The sequence below is a fragment of the Drosophila sulfurigaster genome, chromosome 3 (assembly GCF_023558435.1).
Source record: "Drosophila sulfurigaster albostrigata strain 15112-1811.04 chromosome 3, ASM2355843v2, whole genome shotgun sequence".
Lineage (NCBI taxonomy): Eukaryota > Metazoa > Arthropoda > Insecta > Diptera > Drosophilidae > Drosophila > Drosophila sulfurigaster.
In genome coordinates this window covers 28,723,255-28,744,926 of record NC_084883.1, presented here as the reverse complement: position 1 = coordinate 28,744,926, position 21,672 = coordinate 28,723,255, and the positions used below count along the sequence as shown (strand labels likewise).

Genomic DNA, 21,672 nt, shown 5'->3' with positions numbered 1-21,672 from the left:
CATTGAAAATGTTATTCATTTACATTCAATAATAATGCTTACATTACATTTAAAGCTCACTCGTGTTATTAAAGAATCAGTTGCAGCAAGAAAATAAAAAAACTTAATTCAAATTAAACAATTCAACAGTTTTTTATTTTTATACATTGTGTAGCTTACATTATTTTTTGTCTTCAATAGCTTTAGTGCCCCGAATTTTCAAACTGATAAAAATATTTACATTTTTGGGGTAAAAATAATAAATTGTACAAATTTCAAATATATCGATAAAACAAGTTGTTTATTTTTTAGTTTTCAGAGTGTGGTCACATTGCCGGCAACAATAATAAACACTTGGCATGTGAATACAAATATCTTTCAAAAAGTTTTTAACAATGCTGCAACGCGCACAACCAAGAGTTGAAAATCCACGTTATGGGCAGCTAATCATCGGACCACCCGGGTCAGGCAAGACCACATACTGTAACGAGGCGTACAAATTCTATCGGGAATTAGGGCGACAAGTTGGCGTAGTCAATTTGGATCCCGGTAATGAGAATATGTCCTACGAGCCGGTGATCAACGTAATGGAGCTGATTACAGTGGGAGATGCAATGGAGCACCTGAAACTGGGACCCAACGGTGCACTGATGCATTGTGCCGAGTACTTGGAGCAACACATAGATGATTGGCTGTTGCCAGCATTAAGAAAACTCAGCGCCACTCACAATTATTTTCTCTTCGATTGTCCGGGTCAAATTGAATTGTATACGCATCACGAAGCGATGGCGCATGTGTTTGAGCGTTTGGAGCAAGAGCGCTATAGTTTGGTCACTGTGAATTTGATTGATTCGCATTATTGCTCGGAGCCATCAAAATTCATAGCCACATTGTTGATGGCATTGAACACGATGTTGCGGATGAGTTTGCCACATGTCAATGTGCTGTCCAAGGCTGATCTGTTGCGCAAGCATGAAGCGAAACTGCACTTTAATGTCGACTACTACACGGATGTGCTGGATCTCAAGTACTTGCTGGAGAAACTCGACGATGATCCCACAATGCGCAAGCATCGCAAACTAAATGAAGCCATCTGTTCCATGGTGGAAGATTATGCATTGGTGTCGTTCAAGCTGCTCGATGCTTTTAGCACGGATAGCATGTTGAGGCTCCGAAATCACATTGATAAGGCCAACGGTTATGTGTATAAGGCGGGGGAAGAGCAAACGGTCAACTCTCTGCTTGCCTGTGCTGTGGGTGCTGAAACGGAAGCACTGCGTCAACAGCATGATATTGAGCCCTATACGCAACGACAGTGACCAATGTTAAAAAATTATATTATAAACAAGCCTAACAAAAGTAATTTATATTTATCTTTTCTTTTTTGGGGGCGCGTTGCTATGCTATATCAACATCCTGTCGCCAAAAATAATGTTTCTAAATATTAAAAGCACACTGATATTATAATTTCCTGTGATAAATACAATTGGCGCTACAATTGCTGCATCTCAGTTTATTCTTTAATTTAAACATTTTTGGGTGTGCTTTTTCAAATGAAAGCGCGAAATTTGCATTCTGCTGCAGGTGTTGCCCATTGCTCTGCATATTTATGGGCAGCACTGATTTACGTGTTATCGGCAGAAATCGATAAGCAGCGTTGTTGTTGATTAACATAGGCAACTGACACTAGTTGCCGTTACAGAATTACATTACGCGCTTCAAATTGAATACTCATTGGAAAATTTCAAGTTCATTGTGAATCCCATATGCTCGTAGTATTTAATTCATTCATGCTTTTTCTTTAGAACTGATAAATGAAACTGCGACGTAAATACCATTATGTTAATCTTTATGTAATATTTTTAGTCACAGCCTTGGAACATTCTTTAGGTCAGTTTCATAATATCGTAGGGAGCGAGAAATATTATTATCGCACACAAGTTGCTAAATTGCACACACAGCATTAGATGCTGCTTAAACTTGGCACAATTAAACTCGATAAGACGGGTAAAAAGTGAATCTAAATCGAGCACATTTAACGTTGACTTTGGGAAGCACGAGAATTGCGATTAGAGTTTAATTTAGAGAAAAAAATATATAAATAAAATGGCGACTCGCTTTAGTAGAGGCCTATAAAAGCCACTGGCGATTCCCATCGCAATTAGTTGCGTTCGCGCGGTCGCCCCGACATTGTGAATATGTTTTAAAAGTGAAAAGTGATTAGTGTACTGTGCAGTGAAAAGAGTTTTTAAGTGGATCAAAAGGATCCGCAGGACCACGGACTACCAGTGCTAGTTCTTTGTGCTCGAAAGGATAACGGATTACCAGTGATATATGCAGTTATTCCTCTAAGGATATTGTGCCAGCCATAAAATGGCATTCAAATTGATATACTGTTTGACTTGGCTCCTCATTTTCAGCCATGTGTTTGCGGAGGAAGGTGATATTGTGATGACAGACGACGAGGATCAGAGCTTAGAGTGAGATTTAATAATAAAAAATAATATTTAAATTAAGTGCAGTTCGGTTGAAATGTGGCAAAAAGCAGCTCTCTCTTGTAATATTTTATGCATATTCATTTAAAGAATTCTTTGCAAATAAATTATCCAATCATAATTGTAATTTCTTCAAAAAAACTGTATCAACATAAATAACTGTACCAAAAAGATGTAAACTAGTTTTTCAAACACAAAACCAATTTTACTTTCAGAGAATATAGTTATTTTATTTTTCTTTTTTGTTCACAATCCAACTTAAAATGGTATTGTTCCCTTTAAAGCTATAGGATTTTAATAAACTTAAAGCTCATATTAATTCTAACTTCAAGTCTAAATTAATTAGGTTAATTTACTATAAATTTCATCTATAATTCACATACTTTTTTCCCTTTAACAAATCATAAATATTTAATAGAAATATTTGAGGTAATAAATAATTTTACAACTAAATAAAAACAAGTGGAAGTACAGACACTTATATTAATAGTTTTTCTACCATTTTTAAAAATAACAATACTTATTAATGAAATTGGATTGATGCGATTTTTTCTGAAAGTTAATTACAATAATAATAACAAACCCATATATTACGTTGATTACGTTTTCTTGTACCTATGACAATTGGCAATAGTATTTTCAAAGAAATCATCAAAAACAATATGCTGCAAATTTAGATTTTTGTGTGATATGATCAGAATTCGTCCTTTTTCCGGACCGATCTATCCTTTTTCGAATTTGACTTTTATGCGATTTCCATTTCCGTTTTGCTTTAGGGTAGTTACTTTATAAGATTTGCTTTAATATTAGCTCCTTTAACTTTGAACATTTCACATTTCTTAAAACATAATCTAACGCTAAGCTAAATTCGCAATTTTTTAGTCCCGTGGCTCAAGCTGTACCGGAAGTTGACGATAAGGAACGCGACGAGCGCCACATAAAATTCCATATCCATCAAGCGCCACCAGTGAGGTATGATTGCGCAATAAGCTGAAAGGAAACGAGCAGCGAGATAAACGTTTTGCGAATATGCTAAAAAGAAATTCAAAATAAATTATATAATTGTTATCACTATTGTACTTGAATTCCAACAGTGCGGCCTACAGCTACAGTTATGGTGATGGCGCCGCTCAAGGCAGAGCCGAAGGTTATGCGCAACATCCTGGCGGCTTTATAGGTGGCATCAAAGCATCAGGGTGAGCAAAATATTTCTCTTTTAAGCTGATAATTTATTAATGAAATTATACGAAAAATACAGCTCACAATTAATGACAAATGCACTTGGCTTGCTTGGCTACGGCAAGGGGTTAGTTTCGATATAAATAACATAATTAAATTTGCAAGCTTATATTATCGAGTATCTGTTTAGTGTCAAGGGCAACTTCTATGGCAATGCGGCACAACAGTTGCGTGCCTATGGCAAGTGCGCTGCTCTAACCTTGCCACAAAATGTGCTCTCCAAATGCGATGGCTCTGGTCGCTGTCAGGTGTTTTGCCCAGATGGTTACACCTTTACACCGGACACAAAATTGCTGGATTTGTTTTGCAGCAACGATGGCTGGATAATACGCAACTCGGAGTTTACCAGAATTCCACCATGTCAGGCCACATGTCTGCCACCATGTGAGAATAATGGCATTTGCCTCGCAGCTGGCATCTGTCAATGCCCGGAGAACTTCTCGGGTCCCTTGTGCCAGCACAAGAAGTCAGTGTGTGCGTCCAAGCCGCCAGTGCCCAAGAATTCCAAGGTGTCCTGCAAGAACAAGTAAGTTATCAGCTAAGAATTGCTGTTGCGTAATTTACTAATTGCCATTTTTACCGCTGCAGCGTTTGTCATGCGGAATGCATGCGTGGCTTTCAGTTTCCCGATAGCAGCAGCATCACCAACATTGAGTGTCGCAATGGCCAATGGATTCACACCAAGACGGGGCTGCCCAAGGTGCCCGATTGTGGACGTAAGTTAATTTTGTGTATTAAAGGTATAGGCGCGTAGCTAATCTTTATTCCACAGCCACTTGTTCTCCGGCTTGTCAGAATGGCGGACAATGCATCAGCTTCAATGTCTGCCAGTGCTCTAAAGTGCATCGTGGTGCCTTCTGTCAATATAGTAGGTATCCGGGTTCATTATCCTTAAAGATAATTCATTCAGATCGTATTTAATTTTTTTTGTATAATAATCATCATTAATAAATTTAACAGACATTGCCAGCTGTAATGTGACCAAGTCCAACTTTAATGGCAACTATAAGTGCGCCTACGACACAGAGGAGGCACGTTGCAGCTTCAGCTGCCCGGAAGTGCCCGGCTTAAAGGTGCAGGGACGCTTGGACATTGAGTACAAGTGTCGCTATCAACAGGGTGTTTACTTGCCGGCGCCAGCGCCAAAGTGCATTTTCCGTAAGTTCCGCGATAGTTATTAAGATATTCTATTTAACAAATGGAATTTGCAGCACCTGGATATTCAATTAAATCGGGTCGTGTACAAGTTCAACAAATCCAGAGGGCAGGACAAAGATATCACGGAGCTTTTAGTGGAGAATATACCTCAGAAATTCGCAGTCAGCGAGAAATATTATTGGCCTTATTGGCTAAATACAAAGATCTCGAGCGACGAAGCGTAAGTTTTTAAATTTAACTGAAACACAAAGTTCAAGCTGAAGTTTCTCCATTACAGGAATGGTGGTCATCAGAGGAGACGGTGTCGACGGCCGGAAGCTATTCCTTGTACATGAGTAGCGAGTTGGATGTAGTTATTGACAAGTCGCCAAGACCGGCACTCTGCACAACTTGGGGAGGCATCAACATGAAAACATTTGATGGCTTGGTTTTCAAGTAAGTTACTTAAAGCGGCAGTATCGATAACTGCTCAAACGAAGGACATACTCGATGATAGCAGTACTAGAATTTCGATAACAACAATAATTTCGATAACTAGTAATTAATATGGCAGTTAGTTATCGAAATCAAGAGATTCGAATCATATTATTATTTACTGCTCAAATTAATATAATTAACTTGTATTTTATATTATTTAAAGAGCTCCATTATCCTGTTCACATACTCTGACAACGGATAAGGTGTCTGGCACCTTTGATATCACACTCAAGGCCTGTCCCTATGGCTCTGGTTATGGCTGCGCGCACACTCTGAAGATTCTCTGGCAATCGGTGCTTTATACATTGGAGAACTTGAGTAAGCTAGTGGCTAGTACTGGTTGATAGTGTTTAATTAAATTTTCTTTCGTATTGTCGCTTATAGACGGCACTATGCGTCTTTCGACGCCCAGCAAACAACTCCCAATTCCAGTGCAAGTGATGGGCATGAAGGTGATGCCAGTGGCGCAGCATGTGCAAATTGATCTAGAGTCGATTGGCATGAAATTGGACTGGGATCATCATCAGTATGTCGCTGTGCACGCCGGTCCGCCCATGTGGGGCAAAGTGGGTGGTCTGTGTGGCTCCCTCGATGGCGATTACAGCAACGATTTGATGTCGAAAACGGGCAAAAAGCTCGAGACCGTCAAGGCATTCGCCGACGCTTGGCGTGTGGACGACAGCAGCGAGATGTGCCGGGTGGAGAATAGTGCCGAGCTGGAATTTGGCATGGAATCATGCGAACAGAGTAAATTACAAAAGGCTGTTGGCATCTGTGAGCGTCTGTTGGCCAATGAGAAGCTTGGCGATTGCATCAAGCCATTCAATTATGATGCACTCATCCGCACCTGCATCGCTGACTATTGCAATTGTCCCAATCGTGAGCATCCCGAGAGCTGCAATTGTGACGCCATTGCCATGCTGGCCAAGGAGTGTATGTTCAAAGGTGTACAACTCGAGCATGGCTGGCGCAATCTGGAAATATGCCGTGAGTTTAAATGAAGCGATTCAGCGACTTCAATTCTAAGCCACTTAATATTTCCCCTTCAGCAATAAGCTGTGGATTTGGTCGTGTTTATCGCGCTTGCGGACCGGATGTGGAGCCCACATGTGAATCGGATTTGTCGTCCGTGGTGCCCACCAAAGGCAAGTGCAATGAGGGCTGCTTCTGTCCCGAGGGCACAGTACAGTACAAGGATGCTTGCATCACCCGTGAGCTGTGTCCCTGCACGCTGCGTGGTCGCGAATTCAAACCGGAGGCAACAATCAAGAAGAACTGCAACACTTGCACCTGCAAGAATGGCCAATGGAAGTGCACGGATGACAAGTGTGGCGCACGTTGTGGCGCCATTGGTGATCCACATTATCAGACCTTTGATGGCAAACGCTATGACTTTATGGGCAAGTGTTCTTATTATCTACTTAAGACTGGGAACATGTCTGTGGAGGCGGAGAATGTGGCCTGCTCTGGCGCTGTGTCGGAAGCTCTTAGCTATGCTGCTCCCGATGATCCTTCGTGCACCAAGTCGATCACCGTACGCTTCACGTTGCGCGATGGCACGCCATCGACCATCAAACTGGATCAGGGATTGACCACGCTGATCAATGGCAAGGCCATTGCCAAGCTGCCTAAAATGCTGGGCGTTGGCGAGGTGTTGATTCGTCGCGCCAGTTCCACATTTTTGACCGTCGAGTTTGCTGGCGGCATTCGCATCTGGTGGGATGGCGTGTCGCGGGTCTATGTCGATGCACCTGCCAGTTGGCGTGGTCAGACACAAGGCTTGTGTGGTACTTTTAACTCTAATACACAGGATGATTTCCTCACGCCCGAAGGGGATGTGGAGACCGCTGTGGAAGCTTTCGCTGATAAGTGGCGCACGAAGGACACTTGTCAGTTCAAGGCGGAGACCCATCAGGGTCCGCATCCTTGCACACTGAGTCCGGAGAAGAAGGCCATAGCTGAGAAGCATTGCGATTGGATCTTACAGGATATTTTCCAGGAATGCCATTTTATGGTGGAGCCCGAGCAGTTCTATGAGGATTGTCTCTACGATACATGTGCCTGCAAGGATGACGTTGCCAAGTGTTTCTGTCCCATTCTCTCATCTTATGGCACCGAGTGCATGCGCCAGGGTGTGAAGACTGGTTGGCGCATGTCTGTCAAGGAATGCGGTGAGTATTTCTTTTCTTGACATTATAAATATCAGGTATCCCTATTCCAGCTGCTTATGTGTTGCTTATTTATATTAATTTTCTAATAATTAACACTCTCTGCTTTATATTGCTCTACAGCTCCCAAGTGCCCCATGGGTCAAGTGTTTGACGAATGCGGAGATGGCTGCGCTTTGACCTGTGATGATTTGCCCGGCAAGAATAGCTGCAACCGCGAATGCGTTGAGGGCTGTCGCTGTCCACATGGCGAGTACATCAACGAGGATGGCGTCTGTGTACCTAAGCACAAATGTCACTGCAACTTTGATGGCATGAGCTTCCGCCCAGGTTATAAAGAAGTGCGTCCTGGCGAGAAATTCCTTGACCTTTGCACGTGTACCGATGGTGTTTGGGATTGCCAAGATGCAGATCCTGGGGATGATGTCAAGTATCCGCCTTCGTCTGAGCTGCGCAGCAAATGCTCCAAGCAATCCTTTGCCGAGTTCACAAAGTGTGCGCCAAAGGAACCAAAGACCTGCAAGAATATGGACAAATACGTAGCCGATTCTACGGAATGTCTGCCGGGCTGCGTGTGCATGGAGGGCTATGTCTATGACACATCCCGTCAGGCTTGTGTGTTGCCTACAAACTGCTCCTGTCATCATGCGGGCAAGAGCTACGACGATGGCGAGAAGATCAAGGAGGATTGCAATTCGTGTGTTTGTCAATCGGGCAATTGGAAGTGCTCTGAACATGGTTGTGAATCCACCTGCAGCGTCTGGGGTGATTCACACTTTACCACCTATGATGGACAAGACTTTGACTTCCAGGGCGCTTGCGATTATGTGCTCTCCAAGGGTGTCTTTGACAATGGCGATGGCTTCAGCATTACTATTCAGAATGTATTGTGCGGCACATTGGGCGTCACATGCTCCAAGTCCTTGGAAATCACTTTGAGTGGTCGTGTGCAGGAATCTCTTTTGCTTAGCGCTAATGCCGCCTACAGCGTTGATCCTAACAAGTCGGCAATCAAAAGTGAGTAAAATGTTTGAACAATATTAAAAAGTAACTTTTCATATACTGAAATATCAATGCCCTTAAAATTGAGTGGTAAGACAGTTATTCCCTTATCGGATTTTAATCCAATGAAGACTCATTCTAACTGATATCTTTTTCCCCTGCAGAATTGCGAGACAGTGTGAACTCCAAGGGACACAACTCTTTCCACATCTACAAAGCTGGTGTGTTTGTGGTGGTTGAAGTGATTCCCCTCAAACTGCAAGTCAAATGGGACGAGGGCACTCGAGTCTATGTCAAATTGGGCAACGAATGGCGCAACAAAGTCAACGGTCTGTGTGGTAATTACAATGGCAACGGCTTGGATGACATGCAGACACCTTCGTTGGGTCTGGAAACGAGTGCAATGCTATTTGGTCATGCCTGGAAACTGCAGCCACATTGCGCTGCTCCTGTGGCTCCTATCGATGCCTGTCGCCAGCATCCGGAACGCGAGACGTGGGCACAACTCAAGTGCGGCGCCTTGAAGTCGGAACTCTTTGCCCCCTGCCACAGTGAAGTACCTCTGGAGCGTTACCTCAAGCGTTGCATCTTCGATACATGCGCCTGCGATCAAGGAGGTGACTGCGAATGTCTTTGCACTGCGGTGGCCGCCTATGCCGATGCTTGCGCCCAGAAGGGCATCAACATACGCTGGCGTTCTCAGCATTTCTGCCGTAAGTCAATAAATTAATAATTCTGAGTGCTGACTGACTAACTAACTGAGTGACTAACAAAACTATGTGCCGTTAAGAGTTGGGAGGCTGCAAATTTCGCTTAGCATAATTGGTAAGTCTTTAATATCCCTGATTCTATGGGCTGACTAACTGACTTACTGAGCGTCGCATAAAGGGGTAAGAGCTAGAAGGCTGAGATTATTACATTGCTTAGGTCTTAAGCTCTCATTATAAAGTATAACGGTTTCTTATAATATTACTACTGCAAGTGAGTAAAATATGGAGTTCAAGGTGGTACAGAAAAGCGGGAAGAACTTGTCACTCTAAAAGGTATAAAATTAGATTGATATGCCTTCAATGCACCACCTAAATGATAAGTGCCAGAAGGCAGAGATTGTTATTCACATTAGCTATTAAGCTATCCTTTTCGGAATATTTACAAATTTTTTAACTTAATCAATGCGCCACCTAAAAGGTATTTACTATAAGGTTAATATTTGTACGCATTTTTGCTTTTAATTTTCAAAGAATAGTGAAGGCAAATTCCAACTCTAAGATAAAACTATAGATTGATAATTGTATTTTGTATTTAAAATGTATAAATTGAAATTAAATTGTACATTAATTAATTGTACATTCCCGCAATATGATTAGGATTATTAAAAAATAATAATTATTATTTTACAGCCATGCAATGCGATCCCCACTGCTCCGACTACAAATCCTGCACACCCGCCTGTGCTGTGGAGACCTGTGACAATTTCCTTGACCAGGGCATCACGGAGCGCATGTGCAACCGCGAGAACTGCATTGAGGGCTGCTTCATCAAACCCTGCGAGGATGGCTACATCTATTTGAACGACACTTACAGGGAGTGTGTGCCCAAGGCGGAATGCAAGCCTGTGTGCATGGTGAAGGACGATAAAACCTACTACGAGGGTGACATTATGTTCCAGGATGATTGCGCCACCTGCCGCTGTTCGAAACGCAAGGAAATCTGCAGCGGCGTCAAGTGCGATGCGCCTGTCACAGCAGTCACACCAGCTCCCTACGTGGAGGGCACCACAGCGCCACCGCAGGGCACTCAGGATCAAGTTAAATGCGGACGCGGCTGGACACGTTGGCATGACAAGGATGCAGACGCCTCGCAGAAGAGCGTGCGCCTCAACGATGAAGAGAAGCTGCCGCGTTACGATCGCATGGAGAGCGTCTATGGCACTTGTCTCAAGAAGTACATGACCAAGGTGGAGTGTCGTGTGAAGGAAACGCATGAGCCGCCCGAGCAAATGGATGAGAATGTGGTGTGCAATCTGGTGGATGGCTTGCGCTGCATTGGCAAGTGCCATGACTACGAGCTACGTGCGTTCTGCCAGTGTCAAGAGGAGCCCGAAGTGACAACTGTCAAACCCATTGAGAAGCCACAAATTGGTGCCAGCTGCGATGTCGGTGTGCTGGAATACAAAGAATATCCGGGTGATTGTCACAAGTTCCTGCATTGCCAACCCAAGGGCGTGGAGGGTGGCTGGATCTATGTGGAGAAGACTTGCGGCGAGTTCATGATGTTCAATCCCACCATGTTCAATTGCGATCACATTGCCATTGTCCAGGAGCTAATACCGAGCTGTGGCAAACCGAAACAGGAGCCCGAAATCGATGTCAAGCAGTGCTTGGAGGGCAAAGTGTGGTCTGAGTGTGCCAATCAGTGTGAACACACTTGTCACTACTATGGCAGCATTCTGCGCAAACGCGGACTCTGCAAACCCGGCGAACATTGCAAACCAGGATGTGTGGACAAACTGCGTCCCGATTGCCCCAAGTTGGGCAAATATTGGCGCGATGAGGATACTTGTGTGCATGCCGATGAGTGTCCTTGCTTGGACAAGGCAGAGCAGTATGTGCAACCGCATAAACCTGTAGTCGGTGAGCTGGAGATTTGCCAGTGCATCGACAACGCATTCACCTGTGTGCCCAACAAACCTGTTGCAACGCCAACCACAACGCCAGGTGAGTAGACTAATTATTCCCTATATGCAATAGCGATTATGTATTATATATGAAACACTACACATGGTCTCTGATCTTCAGTTAAAGTTTACAATTTTATTACGTAGGAATATGTGTACCAGACATCGTCACGGGTGGCAAATTTCGACACTCGACTCACACCCGTACTTTTAAGAGTGCGAGTGCTACTCGTGCACTCGCAAAACGAGTGAGAGATACACACTTATTCAAAATCATGCGAGTGCTGCGAGCATGATACAATAACACAAGGTAGTCTCGTCGGCAAAAGCTATCCGTTATCTATACCATACATAAGTGCGAGTGAAACGACTGCGCCTAGTGAGTGCGAAAGAATCGACAGTAGAGCTTTGTGATTAACCCTTAAATGGCGCATATGGTTTAATTGTTCCACTGTATTAAAAAGAGTTGAATTGTTTTTATAATTTAATTTTTTACAGTTTAGAAATTGATAGTAATCGTTATTTTTGTTTTTGATTACTAATTATTTTGTTCAGGTTTTTAATTCTATCATAAAGTTCAAATATATATATAATATAATTGCAATCTGACATTTTTGCCTTGCGCAAGGGTTAATATTTAGAGAAAAGATCGTCCGCATACAACCTTTCCCTTCAACAAGCACGAGCGCACTGAGCGATAACGGCTCGAAGCCGAACGAAAAGGCACACGACGAGACTACCTTGTATAATTGTATCATGGCTGCGAGTATGAGTCATTGTCATACTCGAGCCTTTCTTGCACTCGGCTCGTACACACTCGTGTCTCGCGGGTGGTTGTTCTTCGTGCAACCGATCATTTTAGACACTCTTGACGAAATGCTCTGACACTCGCGAGTGTTTTGCTCAGACACTCGCGAGTGTTTTGCTCAGACACTCGCGAGTGTTTGATCAGACACTCGCGAGTGTCTGAGCAAATACTCGGGTGTTTTTCCCCCACCCCTATTGATGCTTGTGTGTCGCGGCTCGCGGGTAGATTTTATGACTTTTGACTTCTTTGAATGATTTTTGGGTGTTTTTTTACTTTAACAAATGGTCAAATAAAATATCAGGTGGTTTTTCCTGAAATTTATGGAAATTGCACAAATTTGCAAAATACCCTTTTGTAATTATATAGGCATTTACAATAGTGTTATAAACAGGTAATAAAATTTCTGATTTTCCGGATATTGATGAATATAAAAAAACCCAAAAACTCATAAAACAGGTAAAATTTCACTTTACAAACCCCGGATTTTCCACATTTCCTATTGAATTATAATATTAATTAGGTATGAATGGGCGTTACATTTTGTCGGGTCAGGTCAGGTTGGTAAATTTTCAAGAAATAAAATGAGTGCAAGAACAGCGCACCAGCAATAACAAGAACAATACAAAAAGCCGACGGCATTTCTTGCATCTCAATATACATACACACAAACGTACATATGTATGTACATACATACAATCGTGCCGGTCCACTCATAATTTTTTACCCATAACCACCGGCACCGGCTTTACCCGAGTGCATAGAATCACCGATCGCAAATTGCCGAGTATGCCTCGGCACTCGCACTCGCGAGTGTGAGGCTCGCGAGTGGCGAGTATGCCTCGGCACTCGCACTCGCGAGTGTAAGGCTCGCGATACACTTCCCAGCAAGCAATTTGAGCGTTTTCTGACAGTTTTCTGATAGTTTTTTATGAGCATTTTACATCATAAAGTGCCCAAAAAAGAGTCCGGAAAGAGCGTTTTTTTCCGTGAAAACGGTCGCACTTTAAGAGGGCAATTTCTGAGTCTAATATGACTCTTTTTTTGACACAGAAATAAGTGCTTTCACCCTCCTAATCAAGCATTGAAAACGCTCCGAAAATACTCATAAAAGTATAATTTTTAGGCACTTAAATCGCACCGAAAAAGGTTCATTTCAGACACATAATTGAAACATTTTTTTTGAAGTAATTTAAATCAATAAAATTTATATTTTATATTTGTTTTTTATTTTTCTGAAAAAGTAAAGTGAAAATTGGAAAAATCTTAAATATTAATTCTTAAATTTTATATATGTGTATTATTAAATAACAAATATGGAAATCGTACAAACTAATTCTTAAATTCAATGGATATGTTTATTATTTTATAAAAAAAATGGAAATCTTACAAACTATATCTATATATTTTGGCTTTAAATTTTAAACACTTCGTTACACTTTTGTTAAGCACTTTTTGTTTTAAATTTCAGTTGAAACACTTTCTTTTACTTAATTTTAAGCACTCTGTTACACTTTTCTAAGCACGTCAGACTTACACTTCTTCAATGTTCAAACTAACTAAAATTGTCAATTTTCGAACATTTTGCGATAAGCGATCTGCATACTGTTATTTTAAGCTGTGTTTTTACTTTGTTCTTACTTACCGTAGCTCCGAATATGCTCACACATATGAGCTCTTTTTGAGCCTATGTGGAACAACCCCCCAAATTTGCTCAGAAAATGCTCTTATTTATGTGCCTACTCAGAAAACACTCTTAAAATCGGCTCTTTTTGGACACATAATTTAGAGCCCTCCTAACTTTGCTTGCTGGGTTATTGCTCATGAGTATAAGGCTCGCGAGTGTGTGTATTTTTGGCCACTCGCACTCGCGAGTGTAAGGCTACCGAAAAGGCACATGAGTAACGGGTGCACCCGTTGAGTGTGTATACCCGTGCCGTTCTCTGATGTGTACCTTAAATCTTTCTGAAATATTACAAATTATTAGAAAAATGACGAAATAATAGTAAAAAACCAATTTGACCGTATCTGTTTAAATAAATTAAATAATAGATTTTGAAGACAGAAACATTATCGATAATGATCAATTTACAATTGTTGTAGATTTATGGAAATAAATACTTTGATCTCTTACAGTGCCCTTCGTGCCCATTGTGCCCATAATTCCAGTGACACTGACGCCGCCAATGCAGTGTGCTCCAGAGCGGTAAATTATTGTCTCGTGGATGACTTTCGTTTACTGATTAAATATTCATTTTGCAGTCTTATTCCCTTCATTGAAAATGGTCCACACTCGCTGCCTGATCTCGTGTTCAATGCCAGCTCTCAACTAGCGCCCGAGCATGCGCCTTACAAAGCCCGTTTGAGAAAGCAACCGGGAGGCGGCAGCTGGTCACCACAGATCAACGATCAAATGCAGTATTTAGAGCTGAACTTGGGACGCAAGGAGCCCATCTACGGCGTCATCATGGCTGGCAGTCCTGAGTTCAACAATTACGTGACGCTCTTCAAGGTTTGCCTCTAAACAAATAATTGATTGATCTATATTTAATAGATTTATACATCATTTAGATACTGCACAGTCACGATGGCATTTCTTATGACTATCTGGTGGATGAGACGGAGAAGCCTCAAATGTTCAATGGTCCACTTGACTCGCGTGAGCCCGTTCAGTCGCTCTTCAAGATACCCATCGAGGCCAGTTCGTTGCGTATTTATCCACTGAAGTGGCATGGATCTATCGCCATGCGTGTGGAGCTGTTGATTTGTGGTGAGTTGCCAGTTGAGCTGCCACCTGTCACGCTACCCACGAGCACCGAGCATCCGCCGATTCACTTTGAGCTGGAGTGCATCGATGAGATGGGAGTGGACAAGGGAGAGTTGCACGAGCAACAATTGCAGGCGAGCAGCTTGTGGCAGCTGCCACAGGAGACGAGAAAACCACGACTGCTTGATCTGATGAAGCTATCGACACCAGCTGCTTGGCGTCCACTGGCCAATACTCCCAATGAGTTTATTGAATTCGATTTCCTCGAGCCACGCAATATATCCGGTTTTGTGACAAAGGGTGGACCAGATGGTTGGGTCACTGGGTACAAGGTGCTCTTCTCAAAGAATAAGCCCACTTGGAACACTGTGCTGGCGCCCAATGGACAGCCGCGCATCTTTGAGGCCAATGTGGACGAGCATTCACCGCGCACGCATCACTTCAAGAAGCCCATATTGACGCAGTACCTCAAACTGGTGCCAGCGAAATGGGAGCGCAACATCAACATGCGCATTGAGCCACTGGGTTGTTTTAAACCTTATCGTAAGTACTGCATATACTTGATATAAAAATGGGATCGCACTTCTTAAGATGTGCGTATACTTGATATTAAGACGAGGGAAGTAGGATATCATAACATAAACAGAATATCTTTGGCACAGGCAGATCAAAAACTTTTAAAATTATCTATATTTAACAACAGAGATCTTTTAGGTATTTAGTGTCGTGTCAGTCCGTCTGTTTATCTGAAAATGTTTGAGACTAAAAACAGTTCTATAAAAATACTCGCGTAAGTTCTACATTATAAGAAATGTTTAAGAATTTTGCGAGAAAAGCATCGTTGGCATTAAATAATAAAAGCAGAACTATCAACATTTAGCAAATGCTGACTGCAACAAAGTTTACATAATTTGAATGAAATCTTAGAAAAATCTCTTATTCTAACTTATTTTGAATTGGGGATTTAAATTAGTAAGAAAACCCTCATTATTTATTATTTTATAAAATTTTAAGTTTTGGTCGTTTTAAGAATTTTAAAATTACAAACTTCATCTCAATGAGTATATTTATTTTGGTTATATCCAATACGAACTTTAATGTCAGTCAAGCAACAACTGCATATTTTTATATACCTTGATGACATTAAAAATGCCGAAGGATTATTTTAAGGTTGAGAAAACTCGTTTGTAACTTTTTTACTTGATTGCAGCAATTAATATATTTTTCAATCTGCTTTCAGCTGTTATCAAGGAGGAGATTCGCGAGGAGGAACTCGAGCCAACCAAGTGCAATATTTGCGAGGGCATCACGAACAGCGCAACGGACAAAAAGTGTCCATGCAACGATCAGCTCTATTGGGATGGCAACACGTGTGTGCAGCGTAATTTGTGTCCGTGCGTGGAGAACTACGTTAGCTATCCAATTGGCAGCAAGTTTGAGAATGCTGCTTGCGAGGAATGTGTCTGTGTTTTGGGTGGTCGCAAAAACTGCAAACCGAAGAAGTGTCCGCCATGCGAGGCACGACATCTGCGTCCAGTGATAACCAGCGATTGTTTCTGCAAGTGCGAGCCGTGTCCCAAGCAGCAGCGTGTGTGTCCTTCGAGTGGTGATTGCATACCCGAGGTGCTCTGGTGCAATGGTGTGCAGGATTGTGCCGATGATGAGGATGCAAGCTGTCGGGATTCCTTCACCGTTGAGCCGGACATTAAACGCCAAAAGAATGAGAGTAAGGCTCACTTTAAACAATGTTTATTTATTAATTAACACCTTTCTGTTTATTTTTATAGCCACTGTTATTACGTGTCCAGCGCCAGTTTGTCCGCCACAGATGAAAATCAAAATCATTGAGAAGAAGGCACGCAAAATGTCGAAAATCTTTACGTTCCACAAACAAGTGTCCATCGTGGACGATGGCGTCAGCATCACGAAAACCAAATTCGTTTCATCCGATGAGCAAATCTTGGCCATGCCAAGCAGCAAACTCGACTATCAGGAGGAGGAAGAATGCAGCGAATTCACTTGCGTGCCCATTGCCATCAAGGAGGTGAACAAAAACGAAACGCTCACCTGTGTGGAGCCCAAGTGCCCAGAGAAATACGATGTCGAACTGGACATGAGCAATGCCAAGGCGGGCGAGTGCCTTCGCTACACTTGCGTGCTGCGGCCCAACAAAGATGATGTGTGCGAGATTAGTGGCAAGAGTTTCACCACCTTTGATGGCACTCTCTTCAAGTACAGTCCCTGCAGTCACATTCTTGCCCGCGATATTCACAACGGCAGCTGGACCATTTCCGGTTCGTCTATTATAATTCCTTCCAAGCTTTTGGTTTTTTAATAATTCTTATTTCATTTGCAGTGCATCAACAGTGCACGGATGAGTCGCGCAAAGTGTGCCATAAAGTAGTGACCATCACAGATCTACAAGCTGGCAATGAACTGATTTTGTTGCCACAGCTGAAGCTCAAGTTTAATGGCTTCCAGTTTACCGTGGAACAGCTCATCAATTCACCCATTTGCAAGGCTTCGTTTGTGGTTTCCCAGCCGGGAAAGACGCTGCTGGCCGTGTCCACCAAGTACGGCTTCTGGGTGCAATTGGATGACATTGGCATTCTCAAGGTGGGCATCTCCTCGAAGTTCATACGCGCTGTGGATGGTTTGTGTGGTTACTACAATGGTAATCCGCGTGATGACAAACGCACGCCTGATGGTCAAGTGCTGGCCAATACGGATAAGTTTGGCAACAGCTGGTACGACAAACGGATTCCCTTGGATCAGTGCGGCGATCAGAAGTGCACCAGGCAATTGCAAGCGAAGGCGCTGCAATTGTGCAACATTATCAAGTAGGTATCGAGGGAGATGAAATGTAAATACTTTCGAGTTTCGATCTCATTAAGCAAACATTGGTTAGAATAGCCAGATAAGTGGAAAAAATGTATTGCCACATGGCGTATACGTGATCATACCACAAAAATCTACATAACATGTTTGTATTAGTAGCTAAAAAAATATAAATAATATGAAAACAAATTAGAAAATATATTTTTAAAAAATGTTAATAAAACTGATGTAGCTTATGTACAATTCAAAATTGCTTAGGAGTGGATTCTCAAGTATGTTTTCCCAGTGTAAATATTTGTCAATTATTACATCAATAATCGTTTAAAATCGTCTTATAATAATCGCTTGCATTTTTATATTTTATTTCAACTTTTTATTTAAAGAAAATTTTTCAATTTTTAATTTGTCTTAGCAGTTCTTTTACTTTTCTTTTTGCTTAAATGTGACTTTTACTTTTCGATTTGCTTAAATGTGATTGGTAATTTGCTCACAAATAATTTATACTATTTAATTTATCTATTCCACAGCCATCCCACGTTTGCCAAGTGCCACAAGGCGGTCAACTACAAACAGTTCTCGAACAATTACTGCCTCGAGGCAGCTTGCGACTGTCTGCTGGCCAACAATGGCGATGCCTCGGCCTGCAAGTGCAACATACTCGAGAGCTTCGTGAAGAAGTGTCTCAGTGTGAATCCGTTGGCACAGCTAACAACCTGGCGAGCAGTGCATCAATGTGAGATCAGTTGCCCGGCGCCTTTGGTGCACTCTGATTGCTATAAGCGACGCTGCGAACCGTCGTGCGACAATTTGCATGGTGATGATTGTCCTGTCCTACCCGATGTCTGTTTCCCCGGCTGCTATTGTCCCGAGGGCACGGTGCGTAAGGGTGCCCAGTGTGTGCCCATCACTGAGTGCAAGGATTGTGTGTGCAAGTCGCTGGGCAACTCAAAGCAACTGACTTACGATCGCAAGAGTTTCAGCTTCCATGGCAATTGCACTTATCTGCTATCGAGGGATGTGGTGCTGCCCGGCGTGCACACGTTCCAGGTGTACGTGAGCATGGATGACTGCAAGAAACTGGGCCAAGAAAGTGCCATTGATGGCGCCAGCTGTGCCAAGGCGTTGCATGTGCTCAACGGCGATCATGTGATACATGTCCAGCGACTGCCAAATGGTGGCAAGGTGCTGCAGATTCTCGTCGATGGTTTCGAGGTCAAGACATCGCCGTATAAAGATAGCTGGATTACGTTGCATGGAGTCGAGGGCAAGGGATTGGTGTTAGCACTGCCCGAACCACATGTGGAACTGTCCATTTCCTATAGTGAATTAAGCTTTACGTTGGAGGTGCCGAGCATCAAGTATGGCAGCAAAATGGAGGGATTGTGTGGCGATTGCAATGAGGATGGCAGCAATGATTTGCAACCAAATCCTGCTAAGCGCAGGCCAGGCATTGACGTCATTCAGAGCTGGCAGGCGGATGAACCCAAGCTGGGTCTCACCGATGCCCAGCAGTGTCTGAGCGAGGAGGTGCCCAAGGAGACCTGCGTACCGCTGCCGCCCGAGAAGGATCCCTGCCTGCAGTTCTACAATAAGGAGCTGTTCGGCCAGTGTGCGCTGGTGGTGAATCCCATTGCCTATGTGTCCGCTTGCCAGCAGGATATCTGCAAGCCGGGCAACACACAACACGGCCTTTGTGTGGCATTGGCTGCCTATGCCAAGGAGTGCAACAAACAGGGCATATGCACCAATTGGCGGCGTCCACAGCTCTGTCCCTATGAGTGCCCCAGCGACATGGTTTACGAGCCCTGTGGCTGTGCCAAGAACTGTGATACCATCAAGGCGCTGTCCGAATACGATGCGGTCAATGTCAAGACTCAGTCGGTGTTCCACACGCTGAGCAGCGATGAGATGTGCCTGAGCTCGGAGCGGTTCGAAGGCTGCTTCTGTCCCCCGGGACAGGTCATGGATTTGGGCAAGTGCATACCGGAGGCAGCGTGCACCAAATGCGATGATGGCGTTCATCTTCCCGGCGACAGTTGGCAGCCGGACAAGTGCACGGACTGTCAGTGCGATGCTAAGGGCAAGAGCTCCTGTGTGCAGAAGAAGTGCCAAGTGGAGGAGAACATCTGCGCAGAGGGCTACAAGCCACAGACCATAGTCAAGGACGATGAGTGCTGTCCACGGTATCGCTGTGTGCCGGAGCCCAAGGAGTCGCAGAAACTCTGTCTGGCACCGCTGATGCCTGTATGTGGTCCCGGCCAGTTCAAGAAGCAAAAGAACGACGTCAATGGCTGTCCACAGTATATTTGTGGTAAGTGTTAAAATTTTATATATATTTAATCAGAAATCTACGTTCTGATCGAAGACTGCATAGAAATTAAAAACTATGTTGTGATTGTTTGACTGAGAAGGGATTGATTTATTACTTACTTACTGATTGACTGGCTGAAGGACTGTTTGATTAACGGACTGACCTAATTTACTGACTCAATCAAAGATGTACTGATGAGTCACTAACACTATGTATTTATTCTTCTATTCCAATATCTTGGCACATGAATTAATGAGCTCAACTAGCTGTTGAAAAATTGAAAACTAAACAGTTTCTTCCCTATGTAGAATGCAAACCGAAGGATGAGTGCGATCCCTTGCTGCCACCGCGTGAGCTTTTGCCGGGAGAGCAGCTCGTCAAGATTGAGGAGGGCTGTTGTCCCACCCAGAAGATTGTCTGCAATCCAGAACAGTGTCCGCCGGCGCCAGCCAATTGTGAGCAGCGTTTCTACGAGGTCTTTACGCAGCAGGACAACGGCGTCTGTTGTCCCACACACAAATGCGGTATGTCTAGAGAGTTACGTTAACTATCAGCAATTGATAATTTAATAGAACTTAATTGTTAACCACAGTGCCACCAAAGCATTTATGCATTGTACAATACGAAGCGGATAAATCCACGAGCTTTACCAAGCAAATTGGCGACAAGTGGCTGCACGTCAAGGATGTGTGCAAGCAGGAACAGTGCTCTTATGGTCCCGATGGCAATGCGCAGGTGATTAGCATCCAGGAGACATGCAAGACGGATTGTGCGCCTGGCTATAGTTATAGGAATCTGGATAAGACCAAATGCTGTGGCGAATGTGTGCAGACTTCGTGTCTGTTCGAACACAAACTCTATGATGTGAATGCACATTGGAGTTCGCCGGATAATTGTACGCATTATATTTGCCAGCAAAAGGATAAACTTCTTATGGTCAGCTCATCGGTGGAAGTCTGTCCGGATGTTAGCCATTGTGCAGCCAGCTCGATTTATATAGACGGTTGCTGTAAGCTCTGCAAATCGGAGCCAATTGTCGAGGACAAATGTGAGTACACATATAATGGCTAAAGGACAGTCAATAAAGATTTAATCTGAATATCCTTCTGGTTAGCTACTTGTCTGCCCATATCGCGTGCCGAGTCGCAGACAAAGGAGCTGCTAAAGTTCACCCAACCTGGCCATGGTATTTGTGTTAACGCCGAGCCTATCAAAGGCTTTACGGACTGCGAAGGCGCCTGTAGCTCGGGCTCCAAATACAATCCGCTCACTGATGTGCATGAGAAGTTCTGCACCTGCTGCACCATCAAATCCTATCAATCGATCTCAGTGAAAATGCTTTGCGCCGATGGCCATACATTCATTCAGCGCGTAAGTTGTTTACTTTCACTATACTTTAATTATTTTGAAAATAATTATATACATATATCTGAATGTTAATTATAGCATGAGGTGCCGTCCAATTGTGGCTGTTCGCCTTGCAGCGAATTCTCCGAGAGCTTGATCGATATGCGAATGCACGTGCCACAGGATGAGCAAAGGCAAATGCCATTGCTTCAGCTATTCGGTCATAATCGCAACTAATCAGAACGGCTATATTAGTTTCTAAGCGATTAATGCAATTATTTAATAAAAACTGAATATTTTAAAAATAAATATGCGGTACTTGAAGATTTCAAAAATTCAAAACTGTTGCAGCAAGAATTCATTCGATATCATATTTGAGCTGCAGCTTTGCATTCGAGTTCGATTAGTG

The 21,672-nt window shown here is 43.1% G+C and overlaps 2 protein-coding genes across 2 annotated transcripts; both read left to right on the top strand.

Annotated features, from left to right (window-relative positions):
• Positions 1-261: 261 nt before the first annotated feature.
• Positions 262-1,342, top strand: LOC133840297 (GPN-loop GTPase 2). The gene has a single exon (XM_062272049.1). The coding sequence runs from the start codon at positions 375-377 to the stop codon at positions 1,296-1,298; it is 924 nt and encodes a 307-aa protein (XP_062128033.1). The 5' UTR covers positions 262-374; the 3' UTR covers positions 1,299-1,342.
• An 818-nt stretch (positions 1,343-2,160) lies between these two features.
• LOC133840288 (hemocytin) lies at positions 2,161-21,606 on the top strand. The gene is made up of 27 exons (XM_062272039.1): positions 2,161-2,459; positions 3,357-3,446; positions 3,569-3,670; positions 3,733-3,780; positions 3,844-4,239; positions 4,302-4,429; positions 4,486-4,581; positions 4,674-4,871; positions 4,925-5,091; positions 5,149-5,306; positions 5,512-5,666; positions 5,733-6,335; positions 6,398-7,519; positions 7,640-8,533; positions 8,683-9,231; positions 9,919-11,235; positions 14,137-14,206; positions 14,263-14,512; positions 14,572-15,310; positions 16,008-16,493; positions 16,555-17,061; positions 17,124-17,607; positions 18,133-19,916; positions 20,225-20,440; positions 20,509-20,964; positions 21,031-21,287; positions 21,363-21,606. Exons 1-27 carry the CDS (start codon positions 2,353-2,355, stop codon positions 21,498-21,500), a joined length of 11,517 nt encoding a protein of 3,838 aa, XP_062128023.1. The 5' UTR covers positions 2,161-2,352; the 3' UTR covers positions 21,501-21,606.
• Positions 21,607-21,672: the final 66 nt, after the last annotated feature.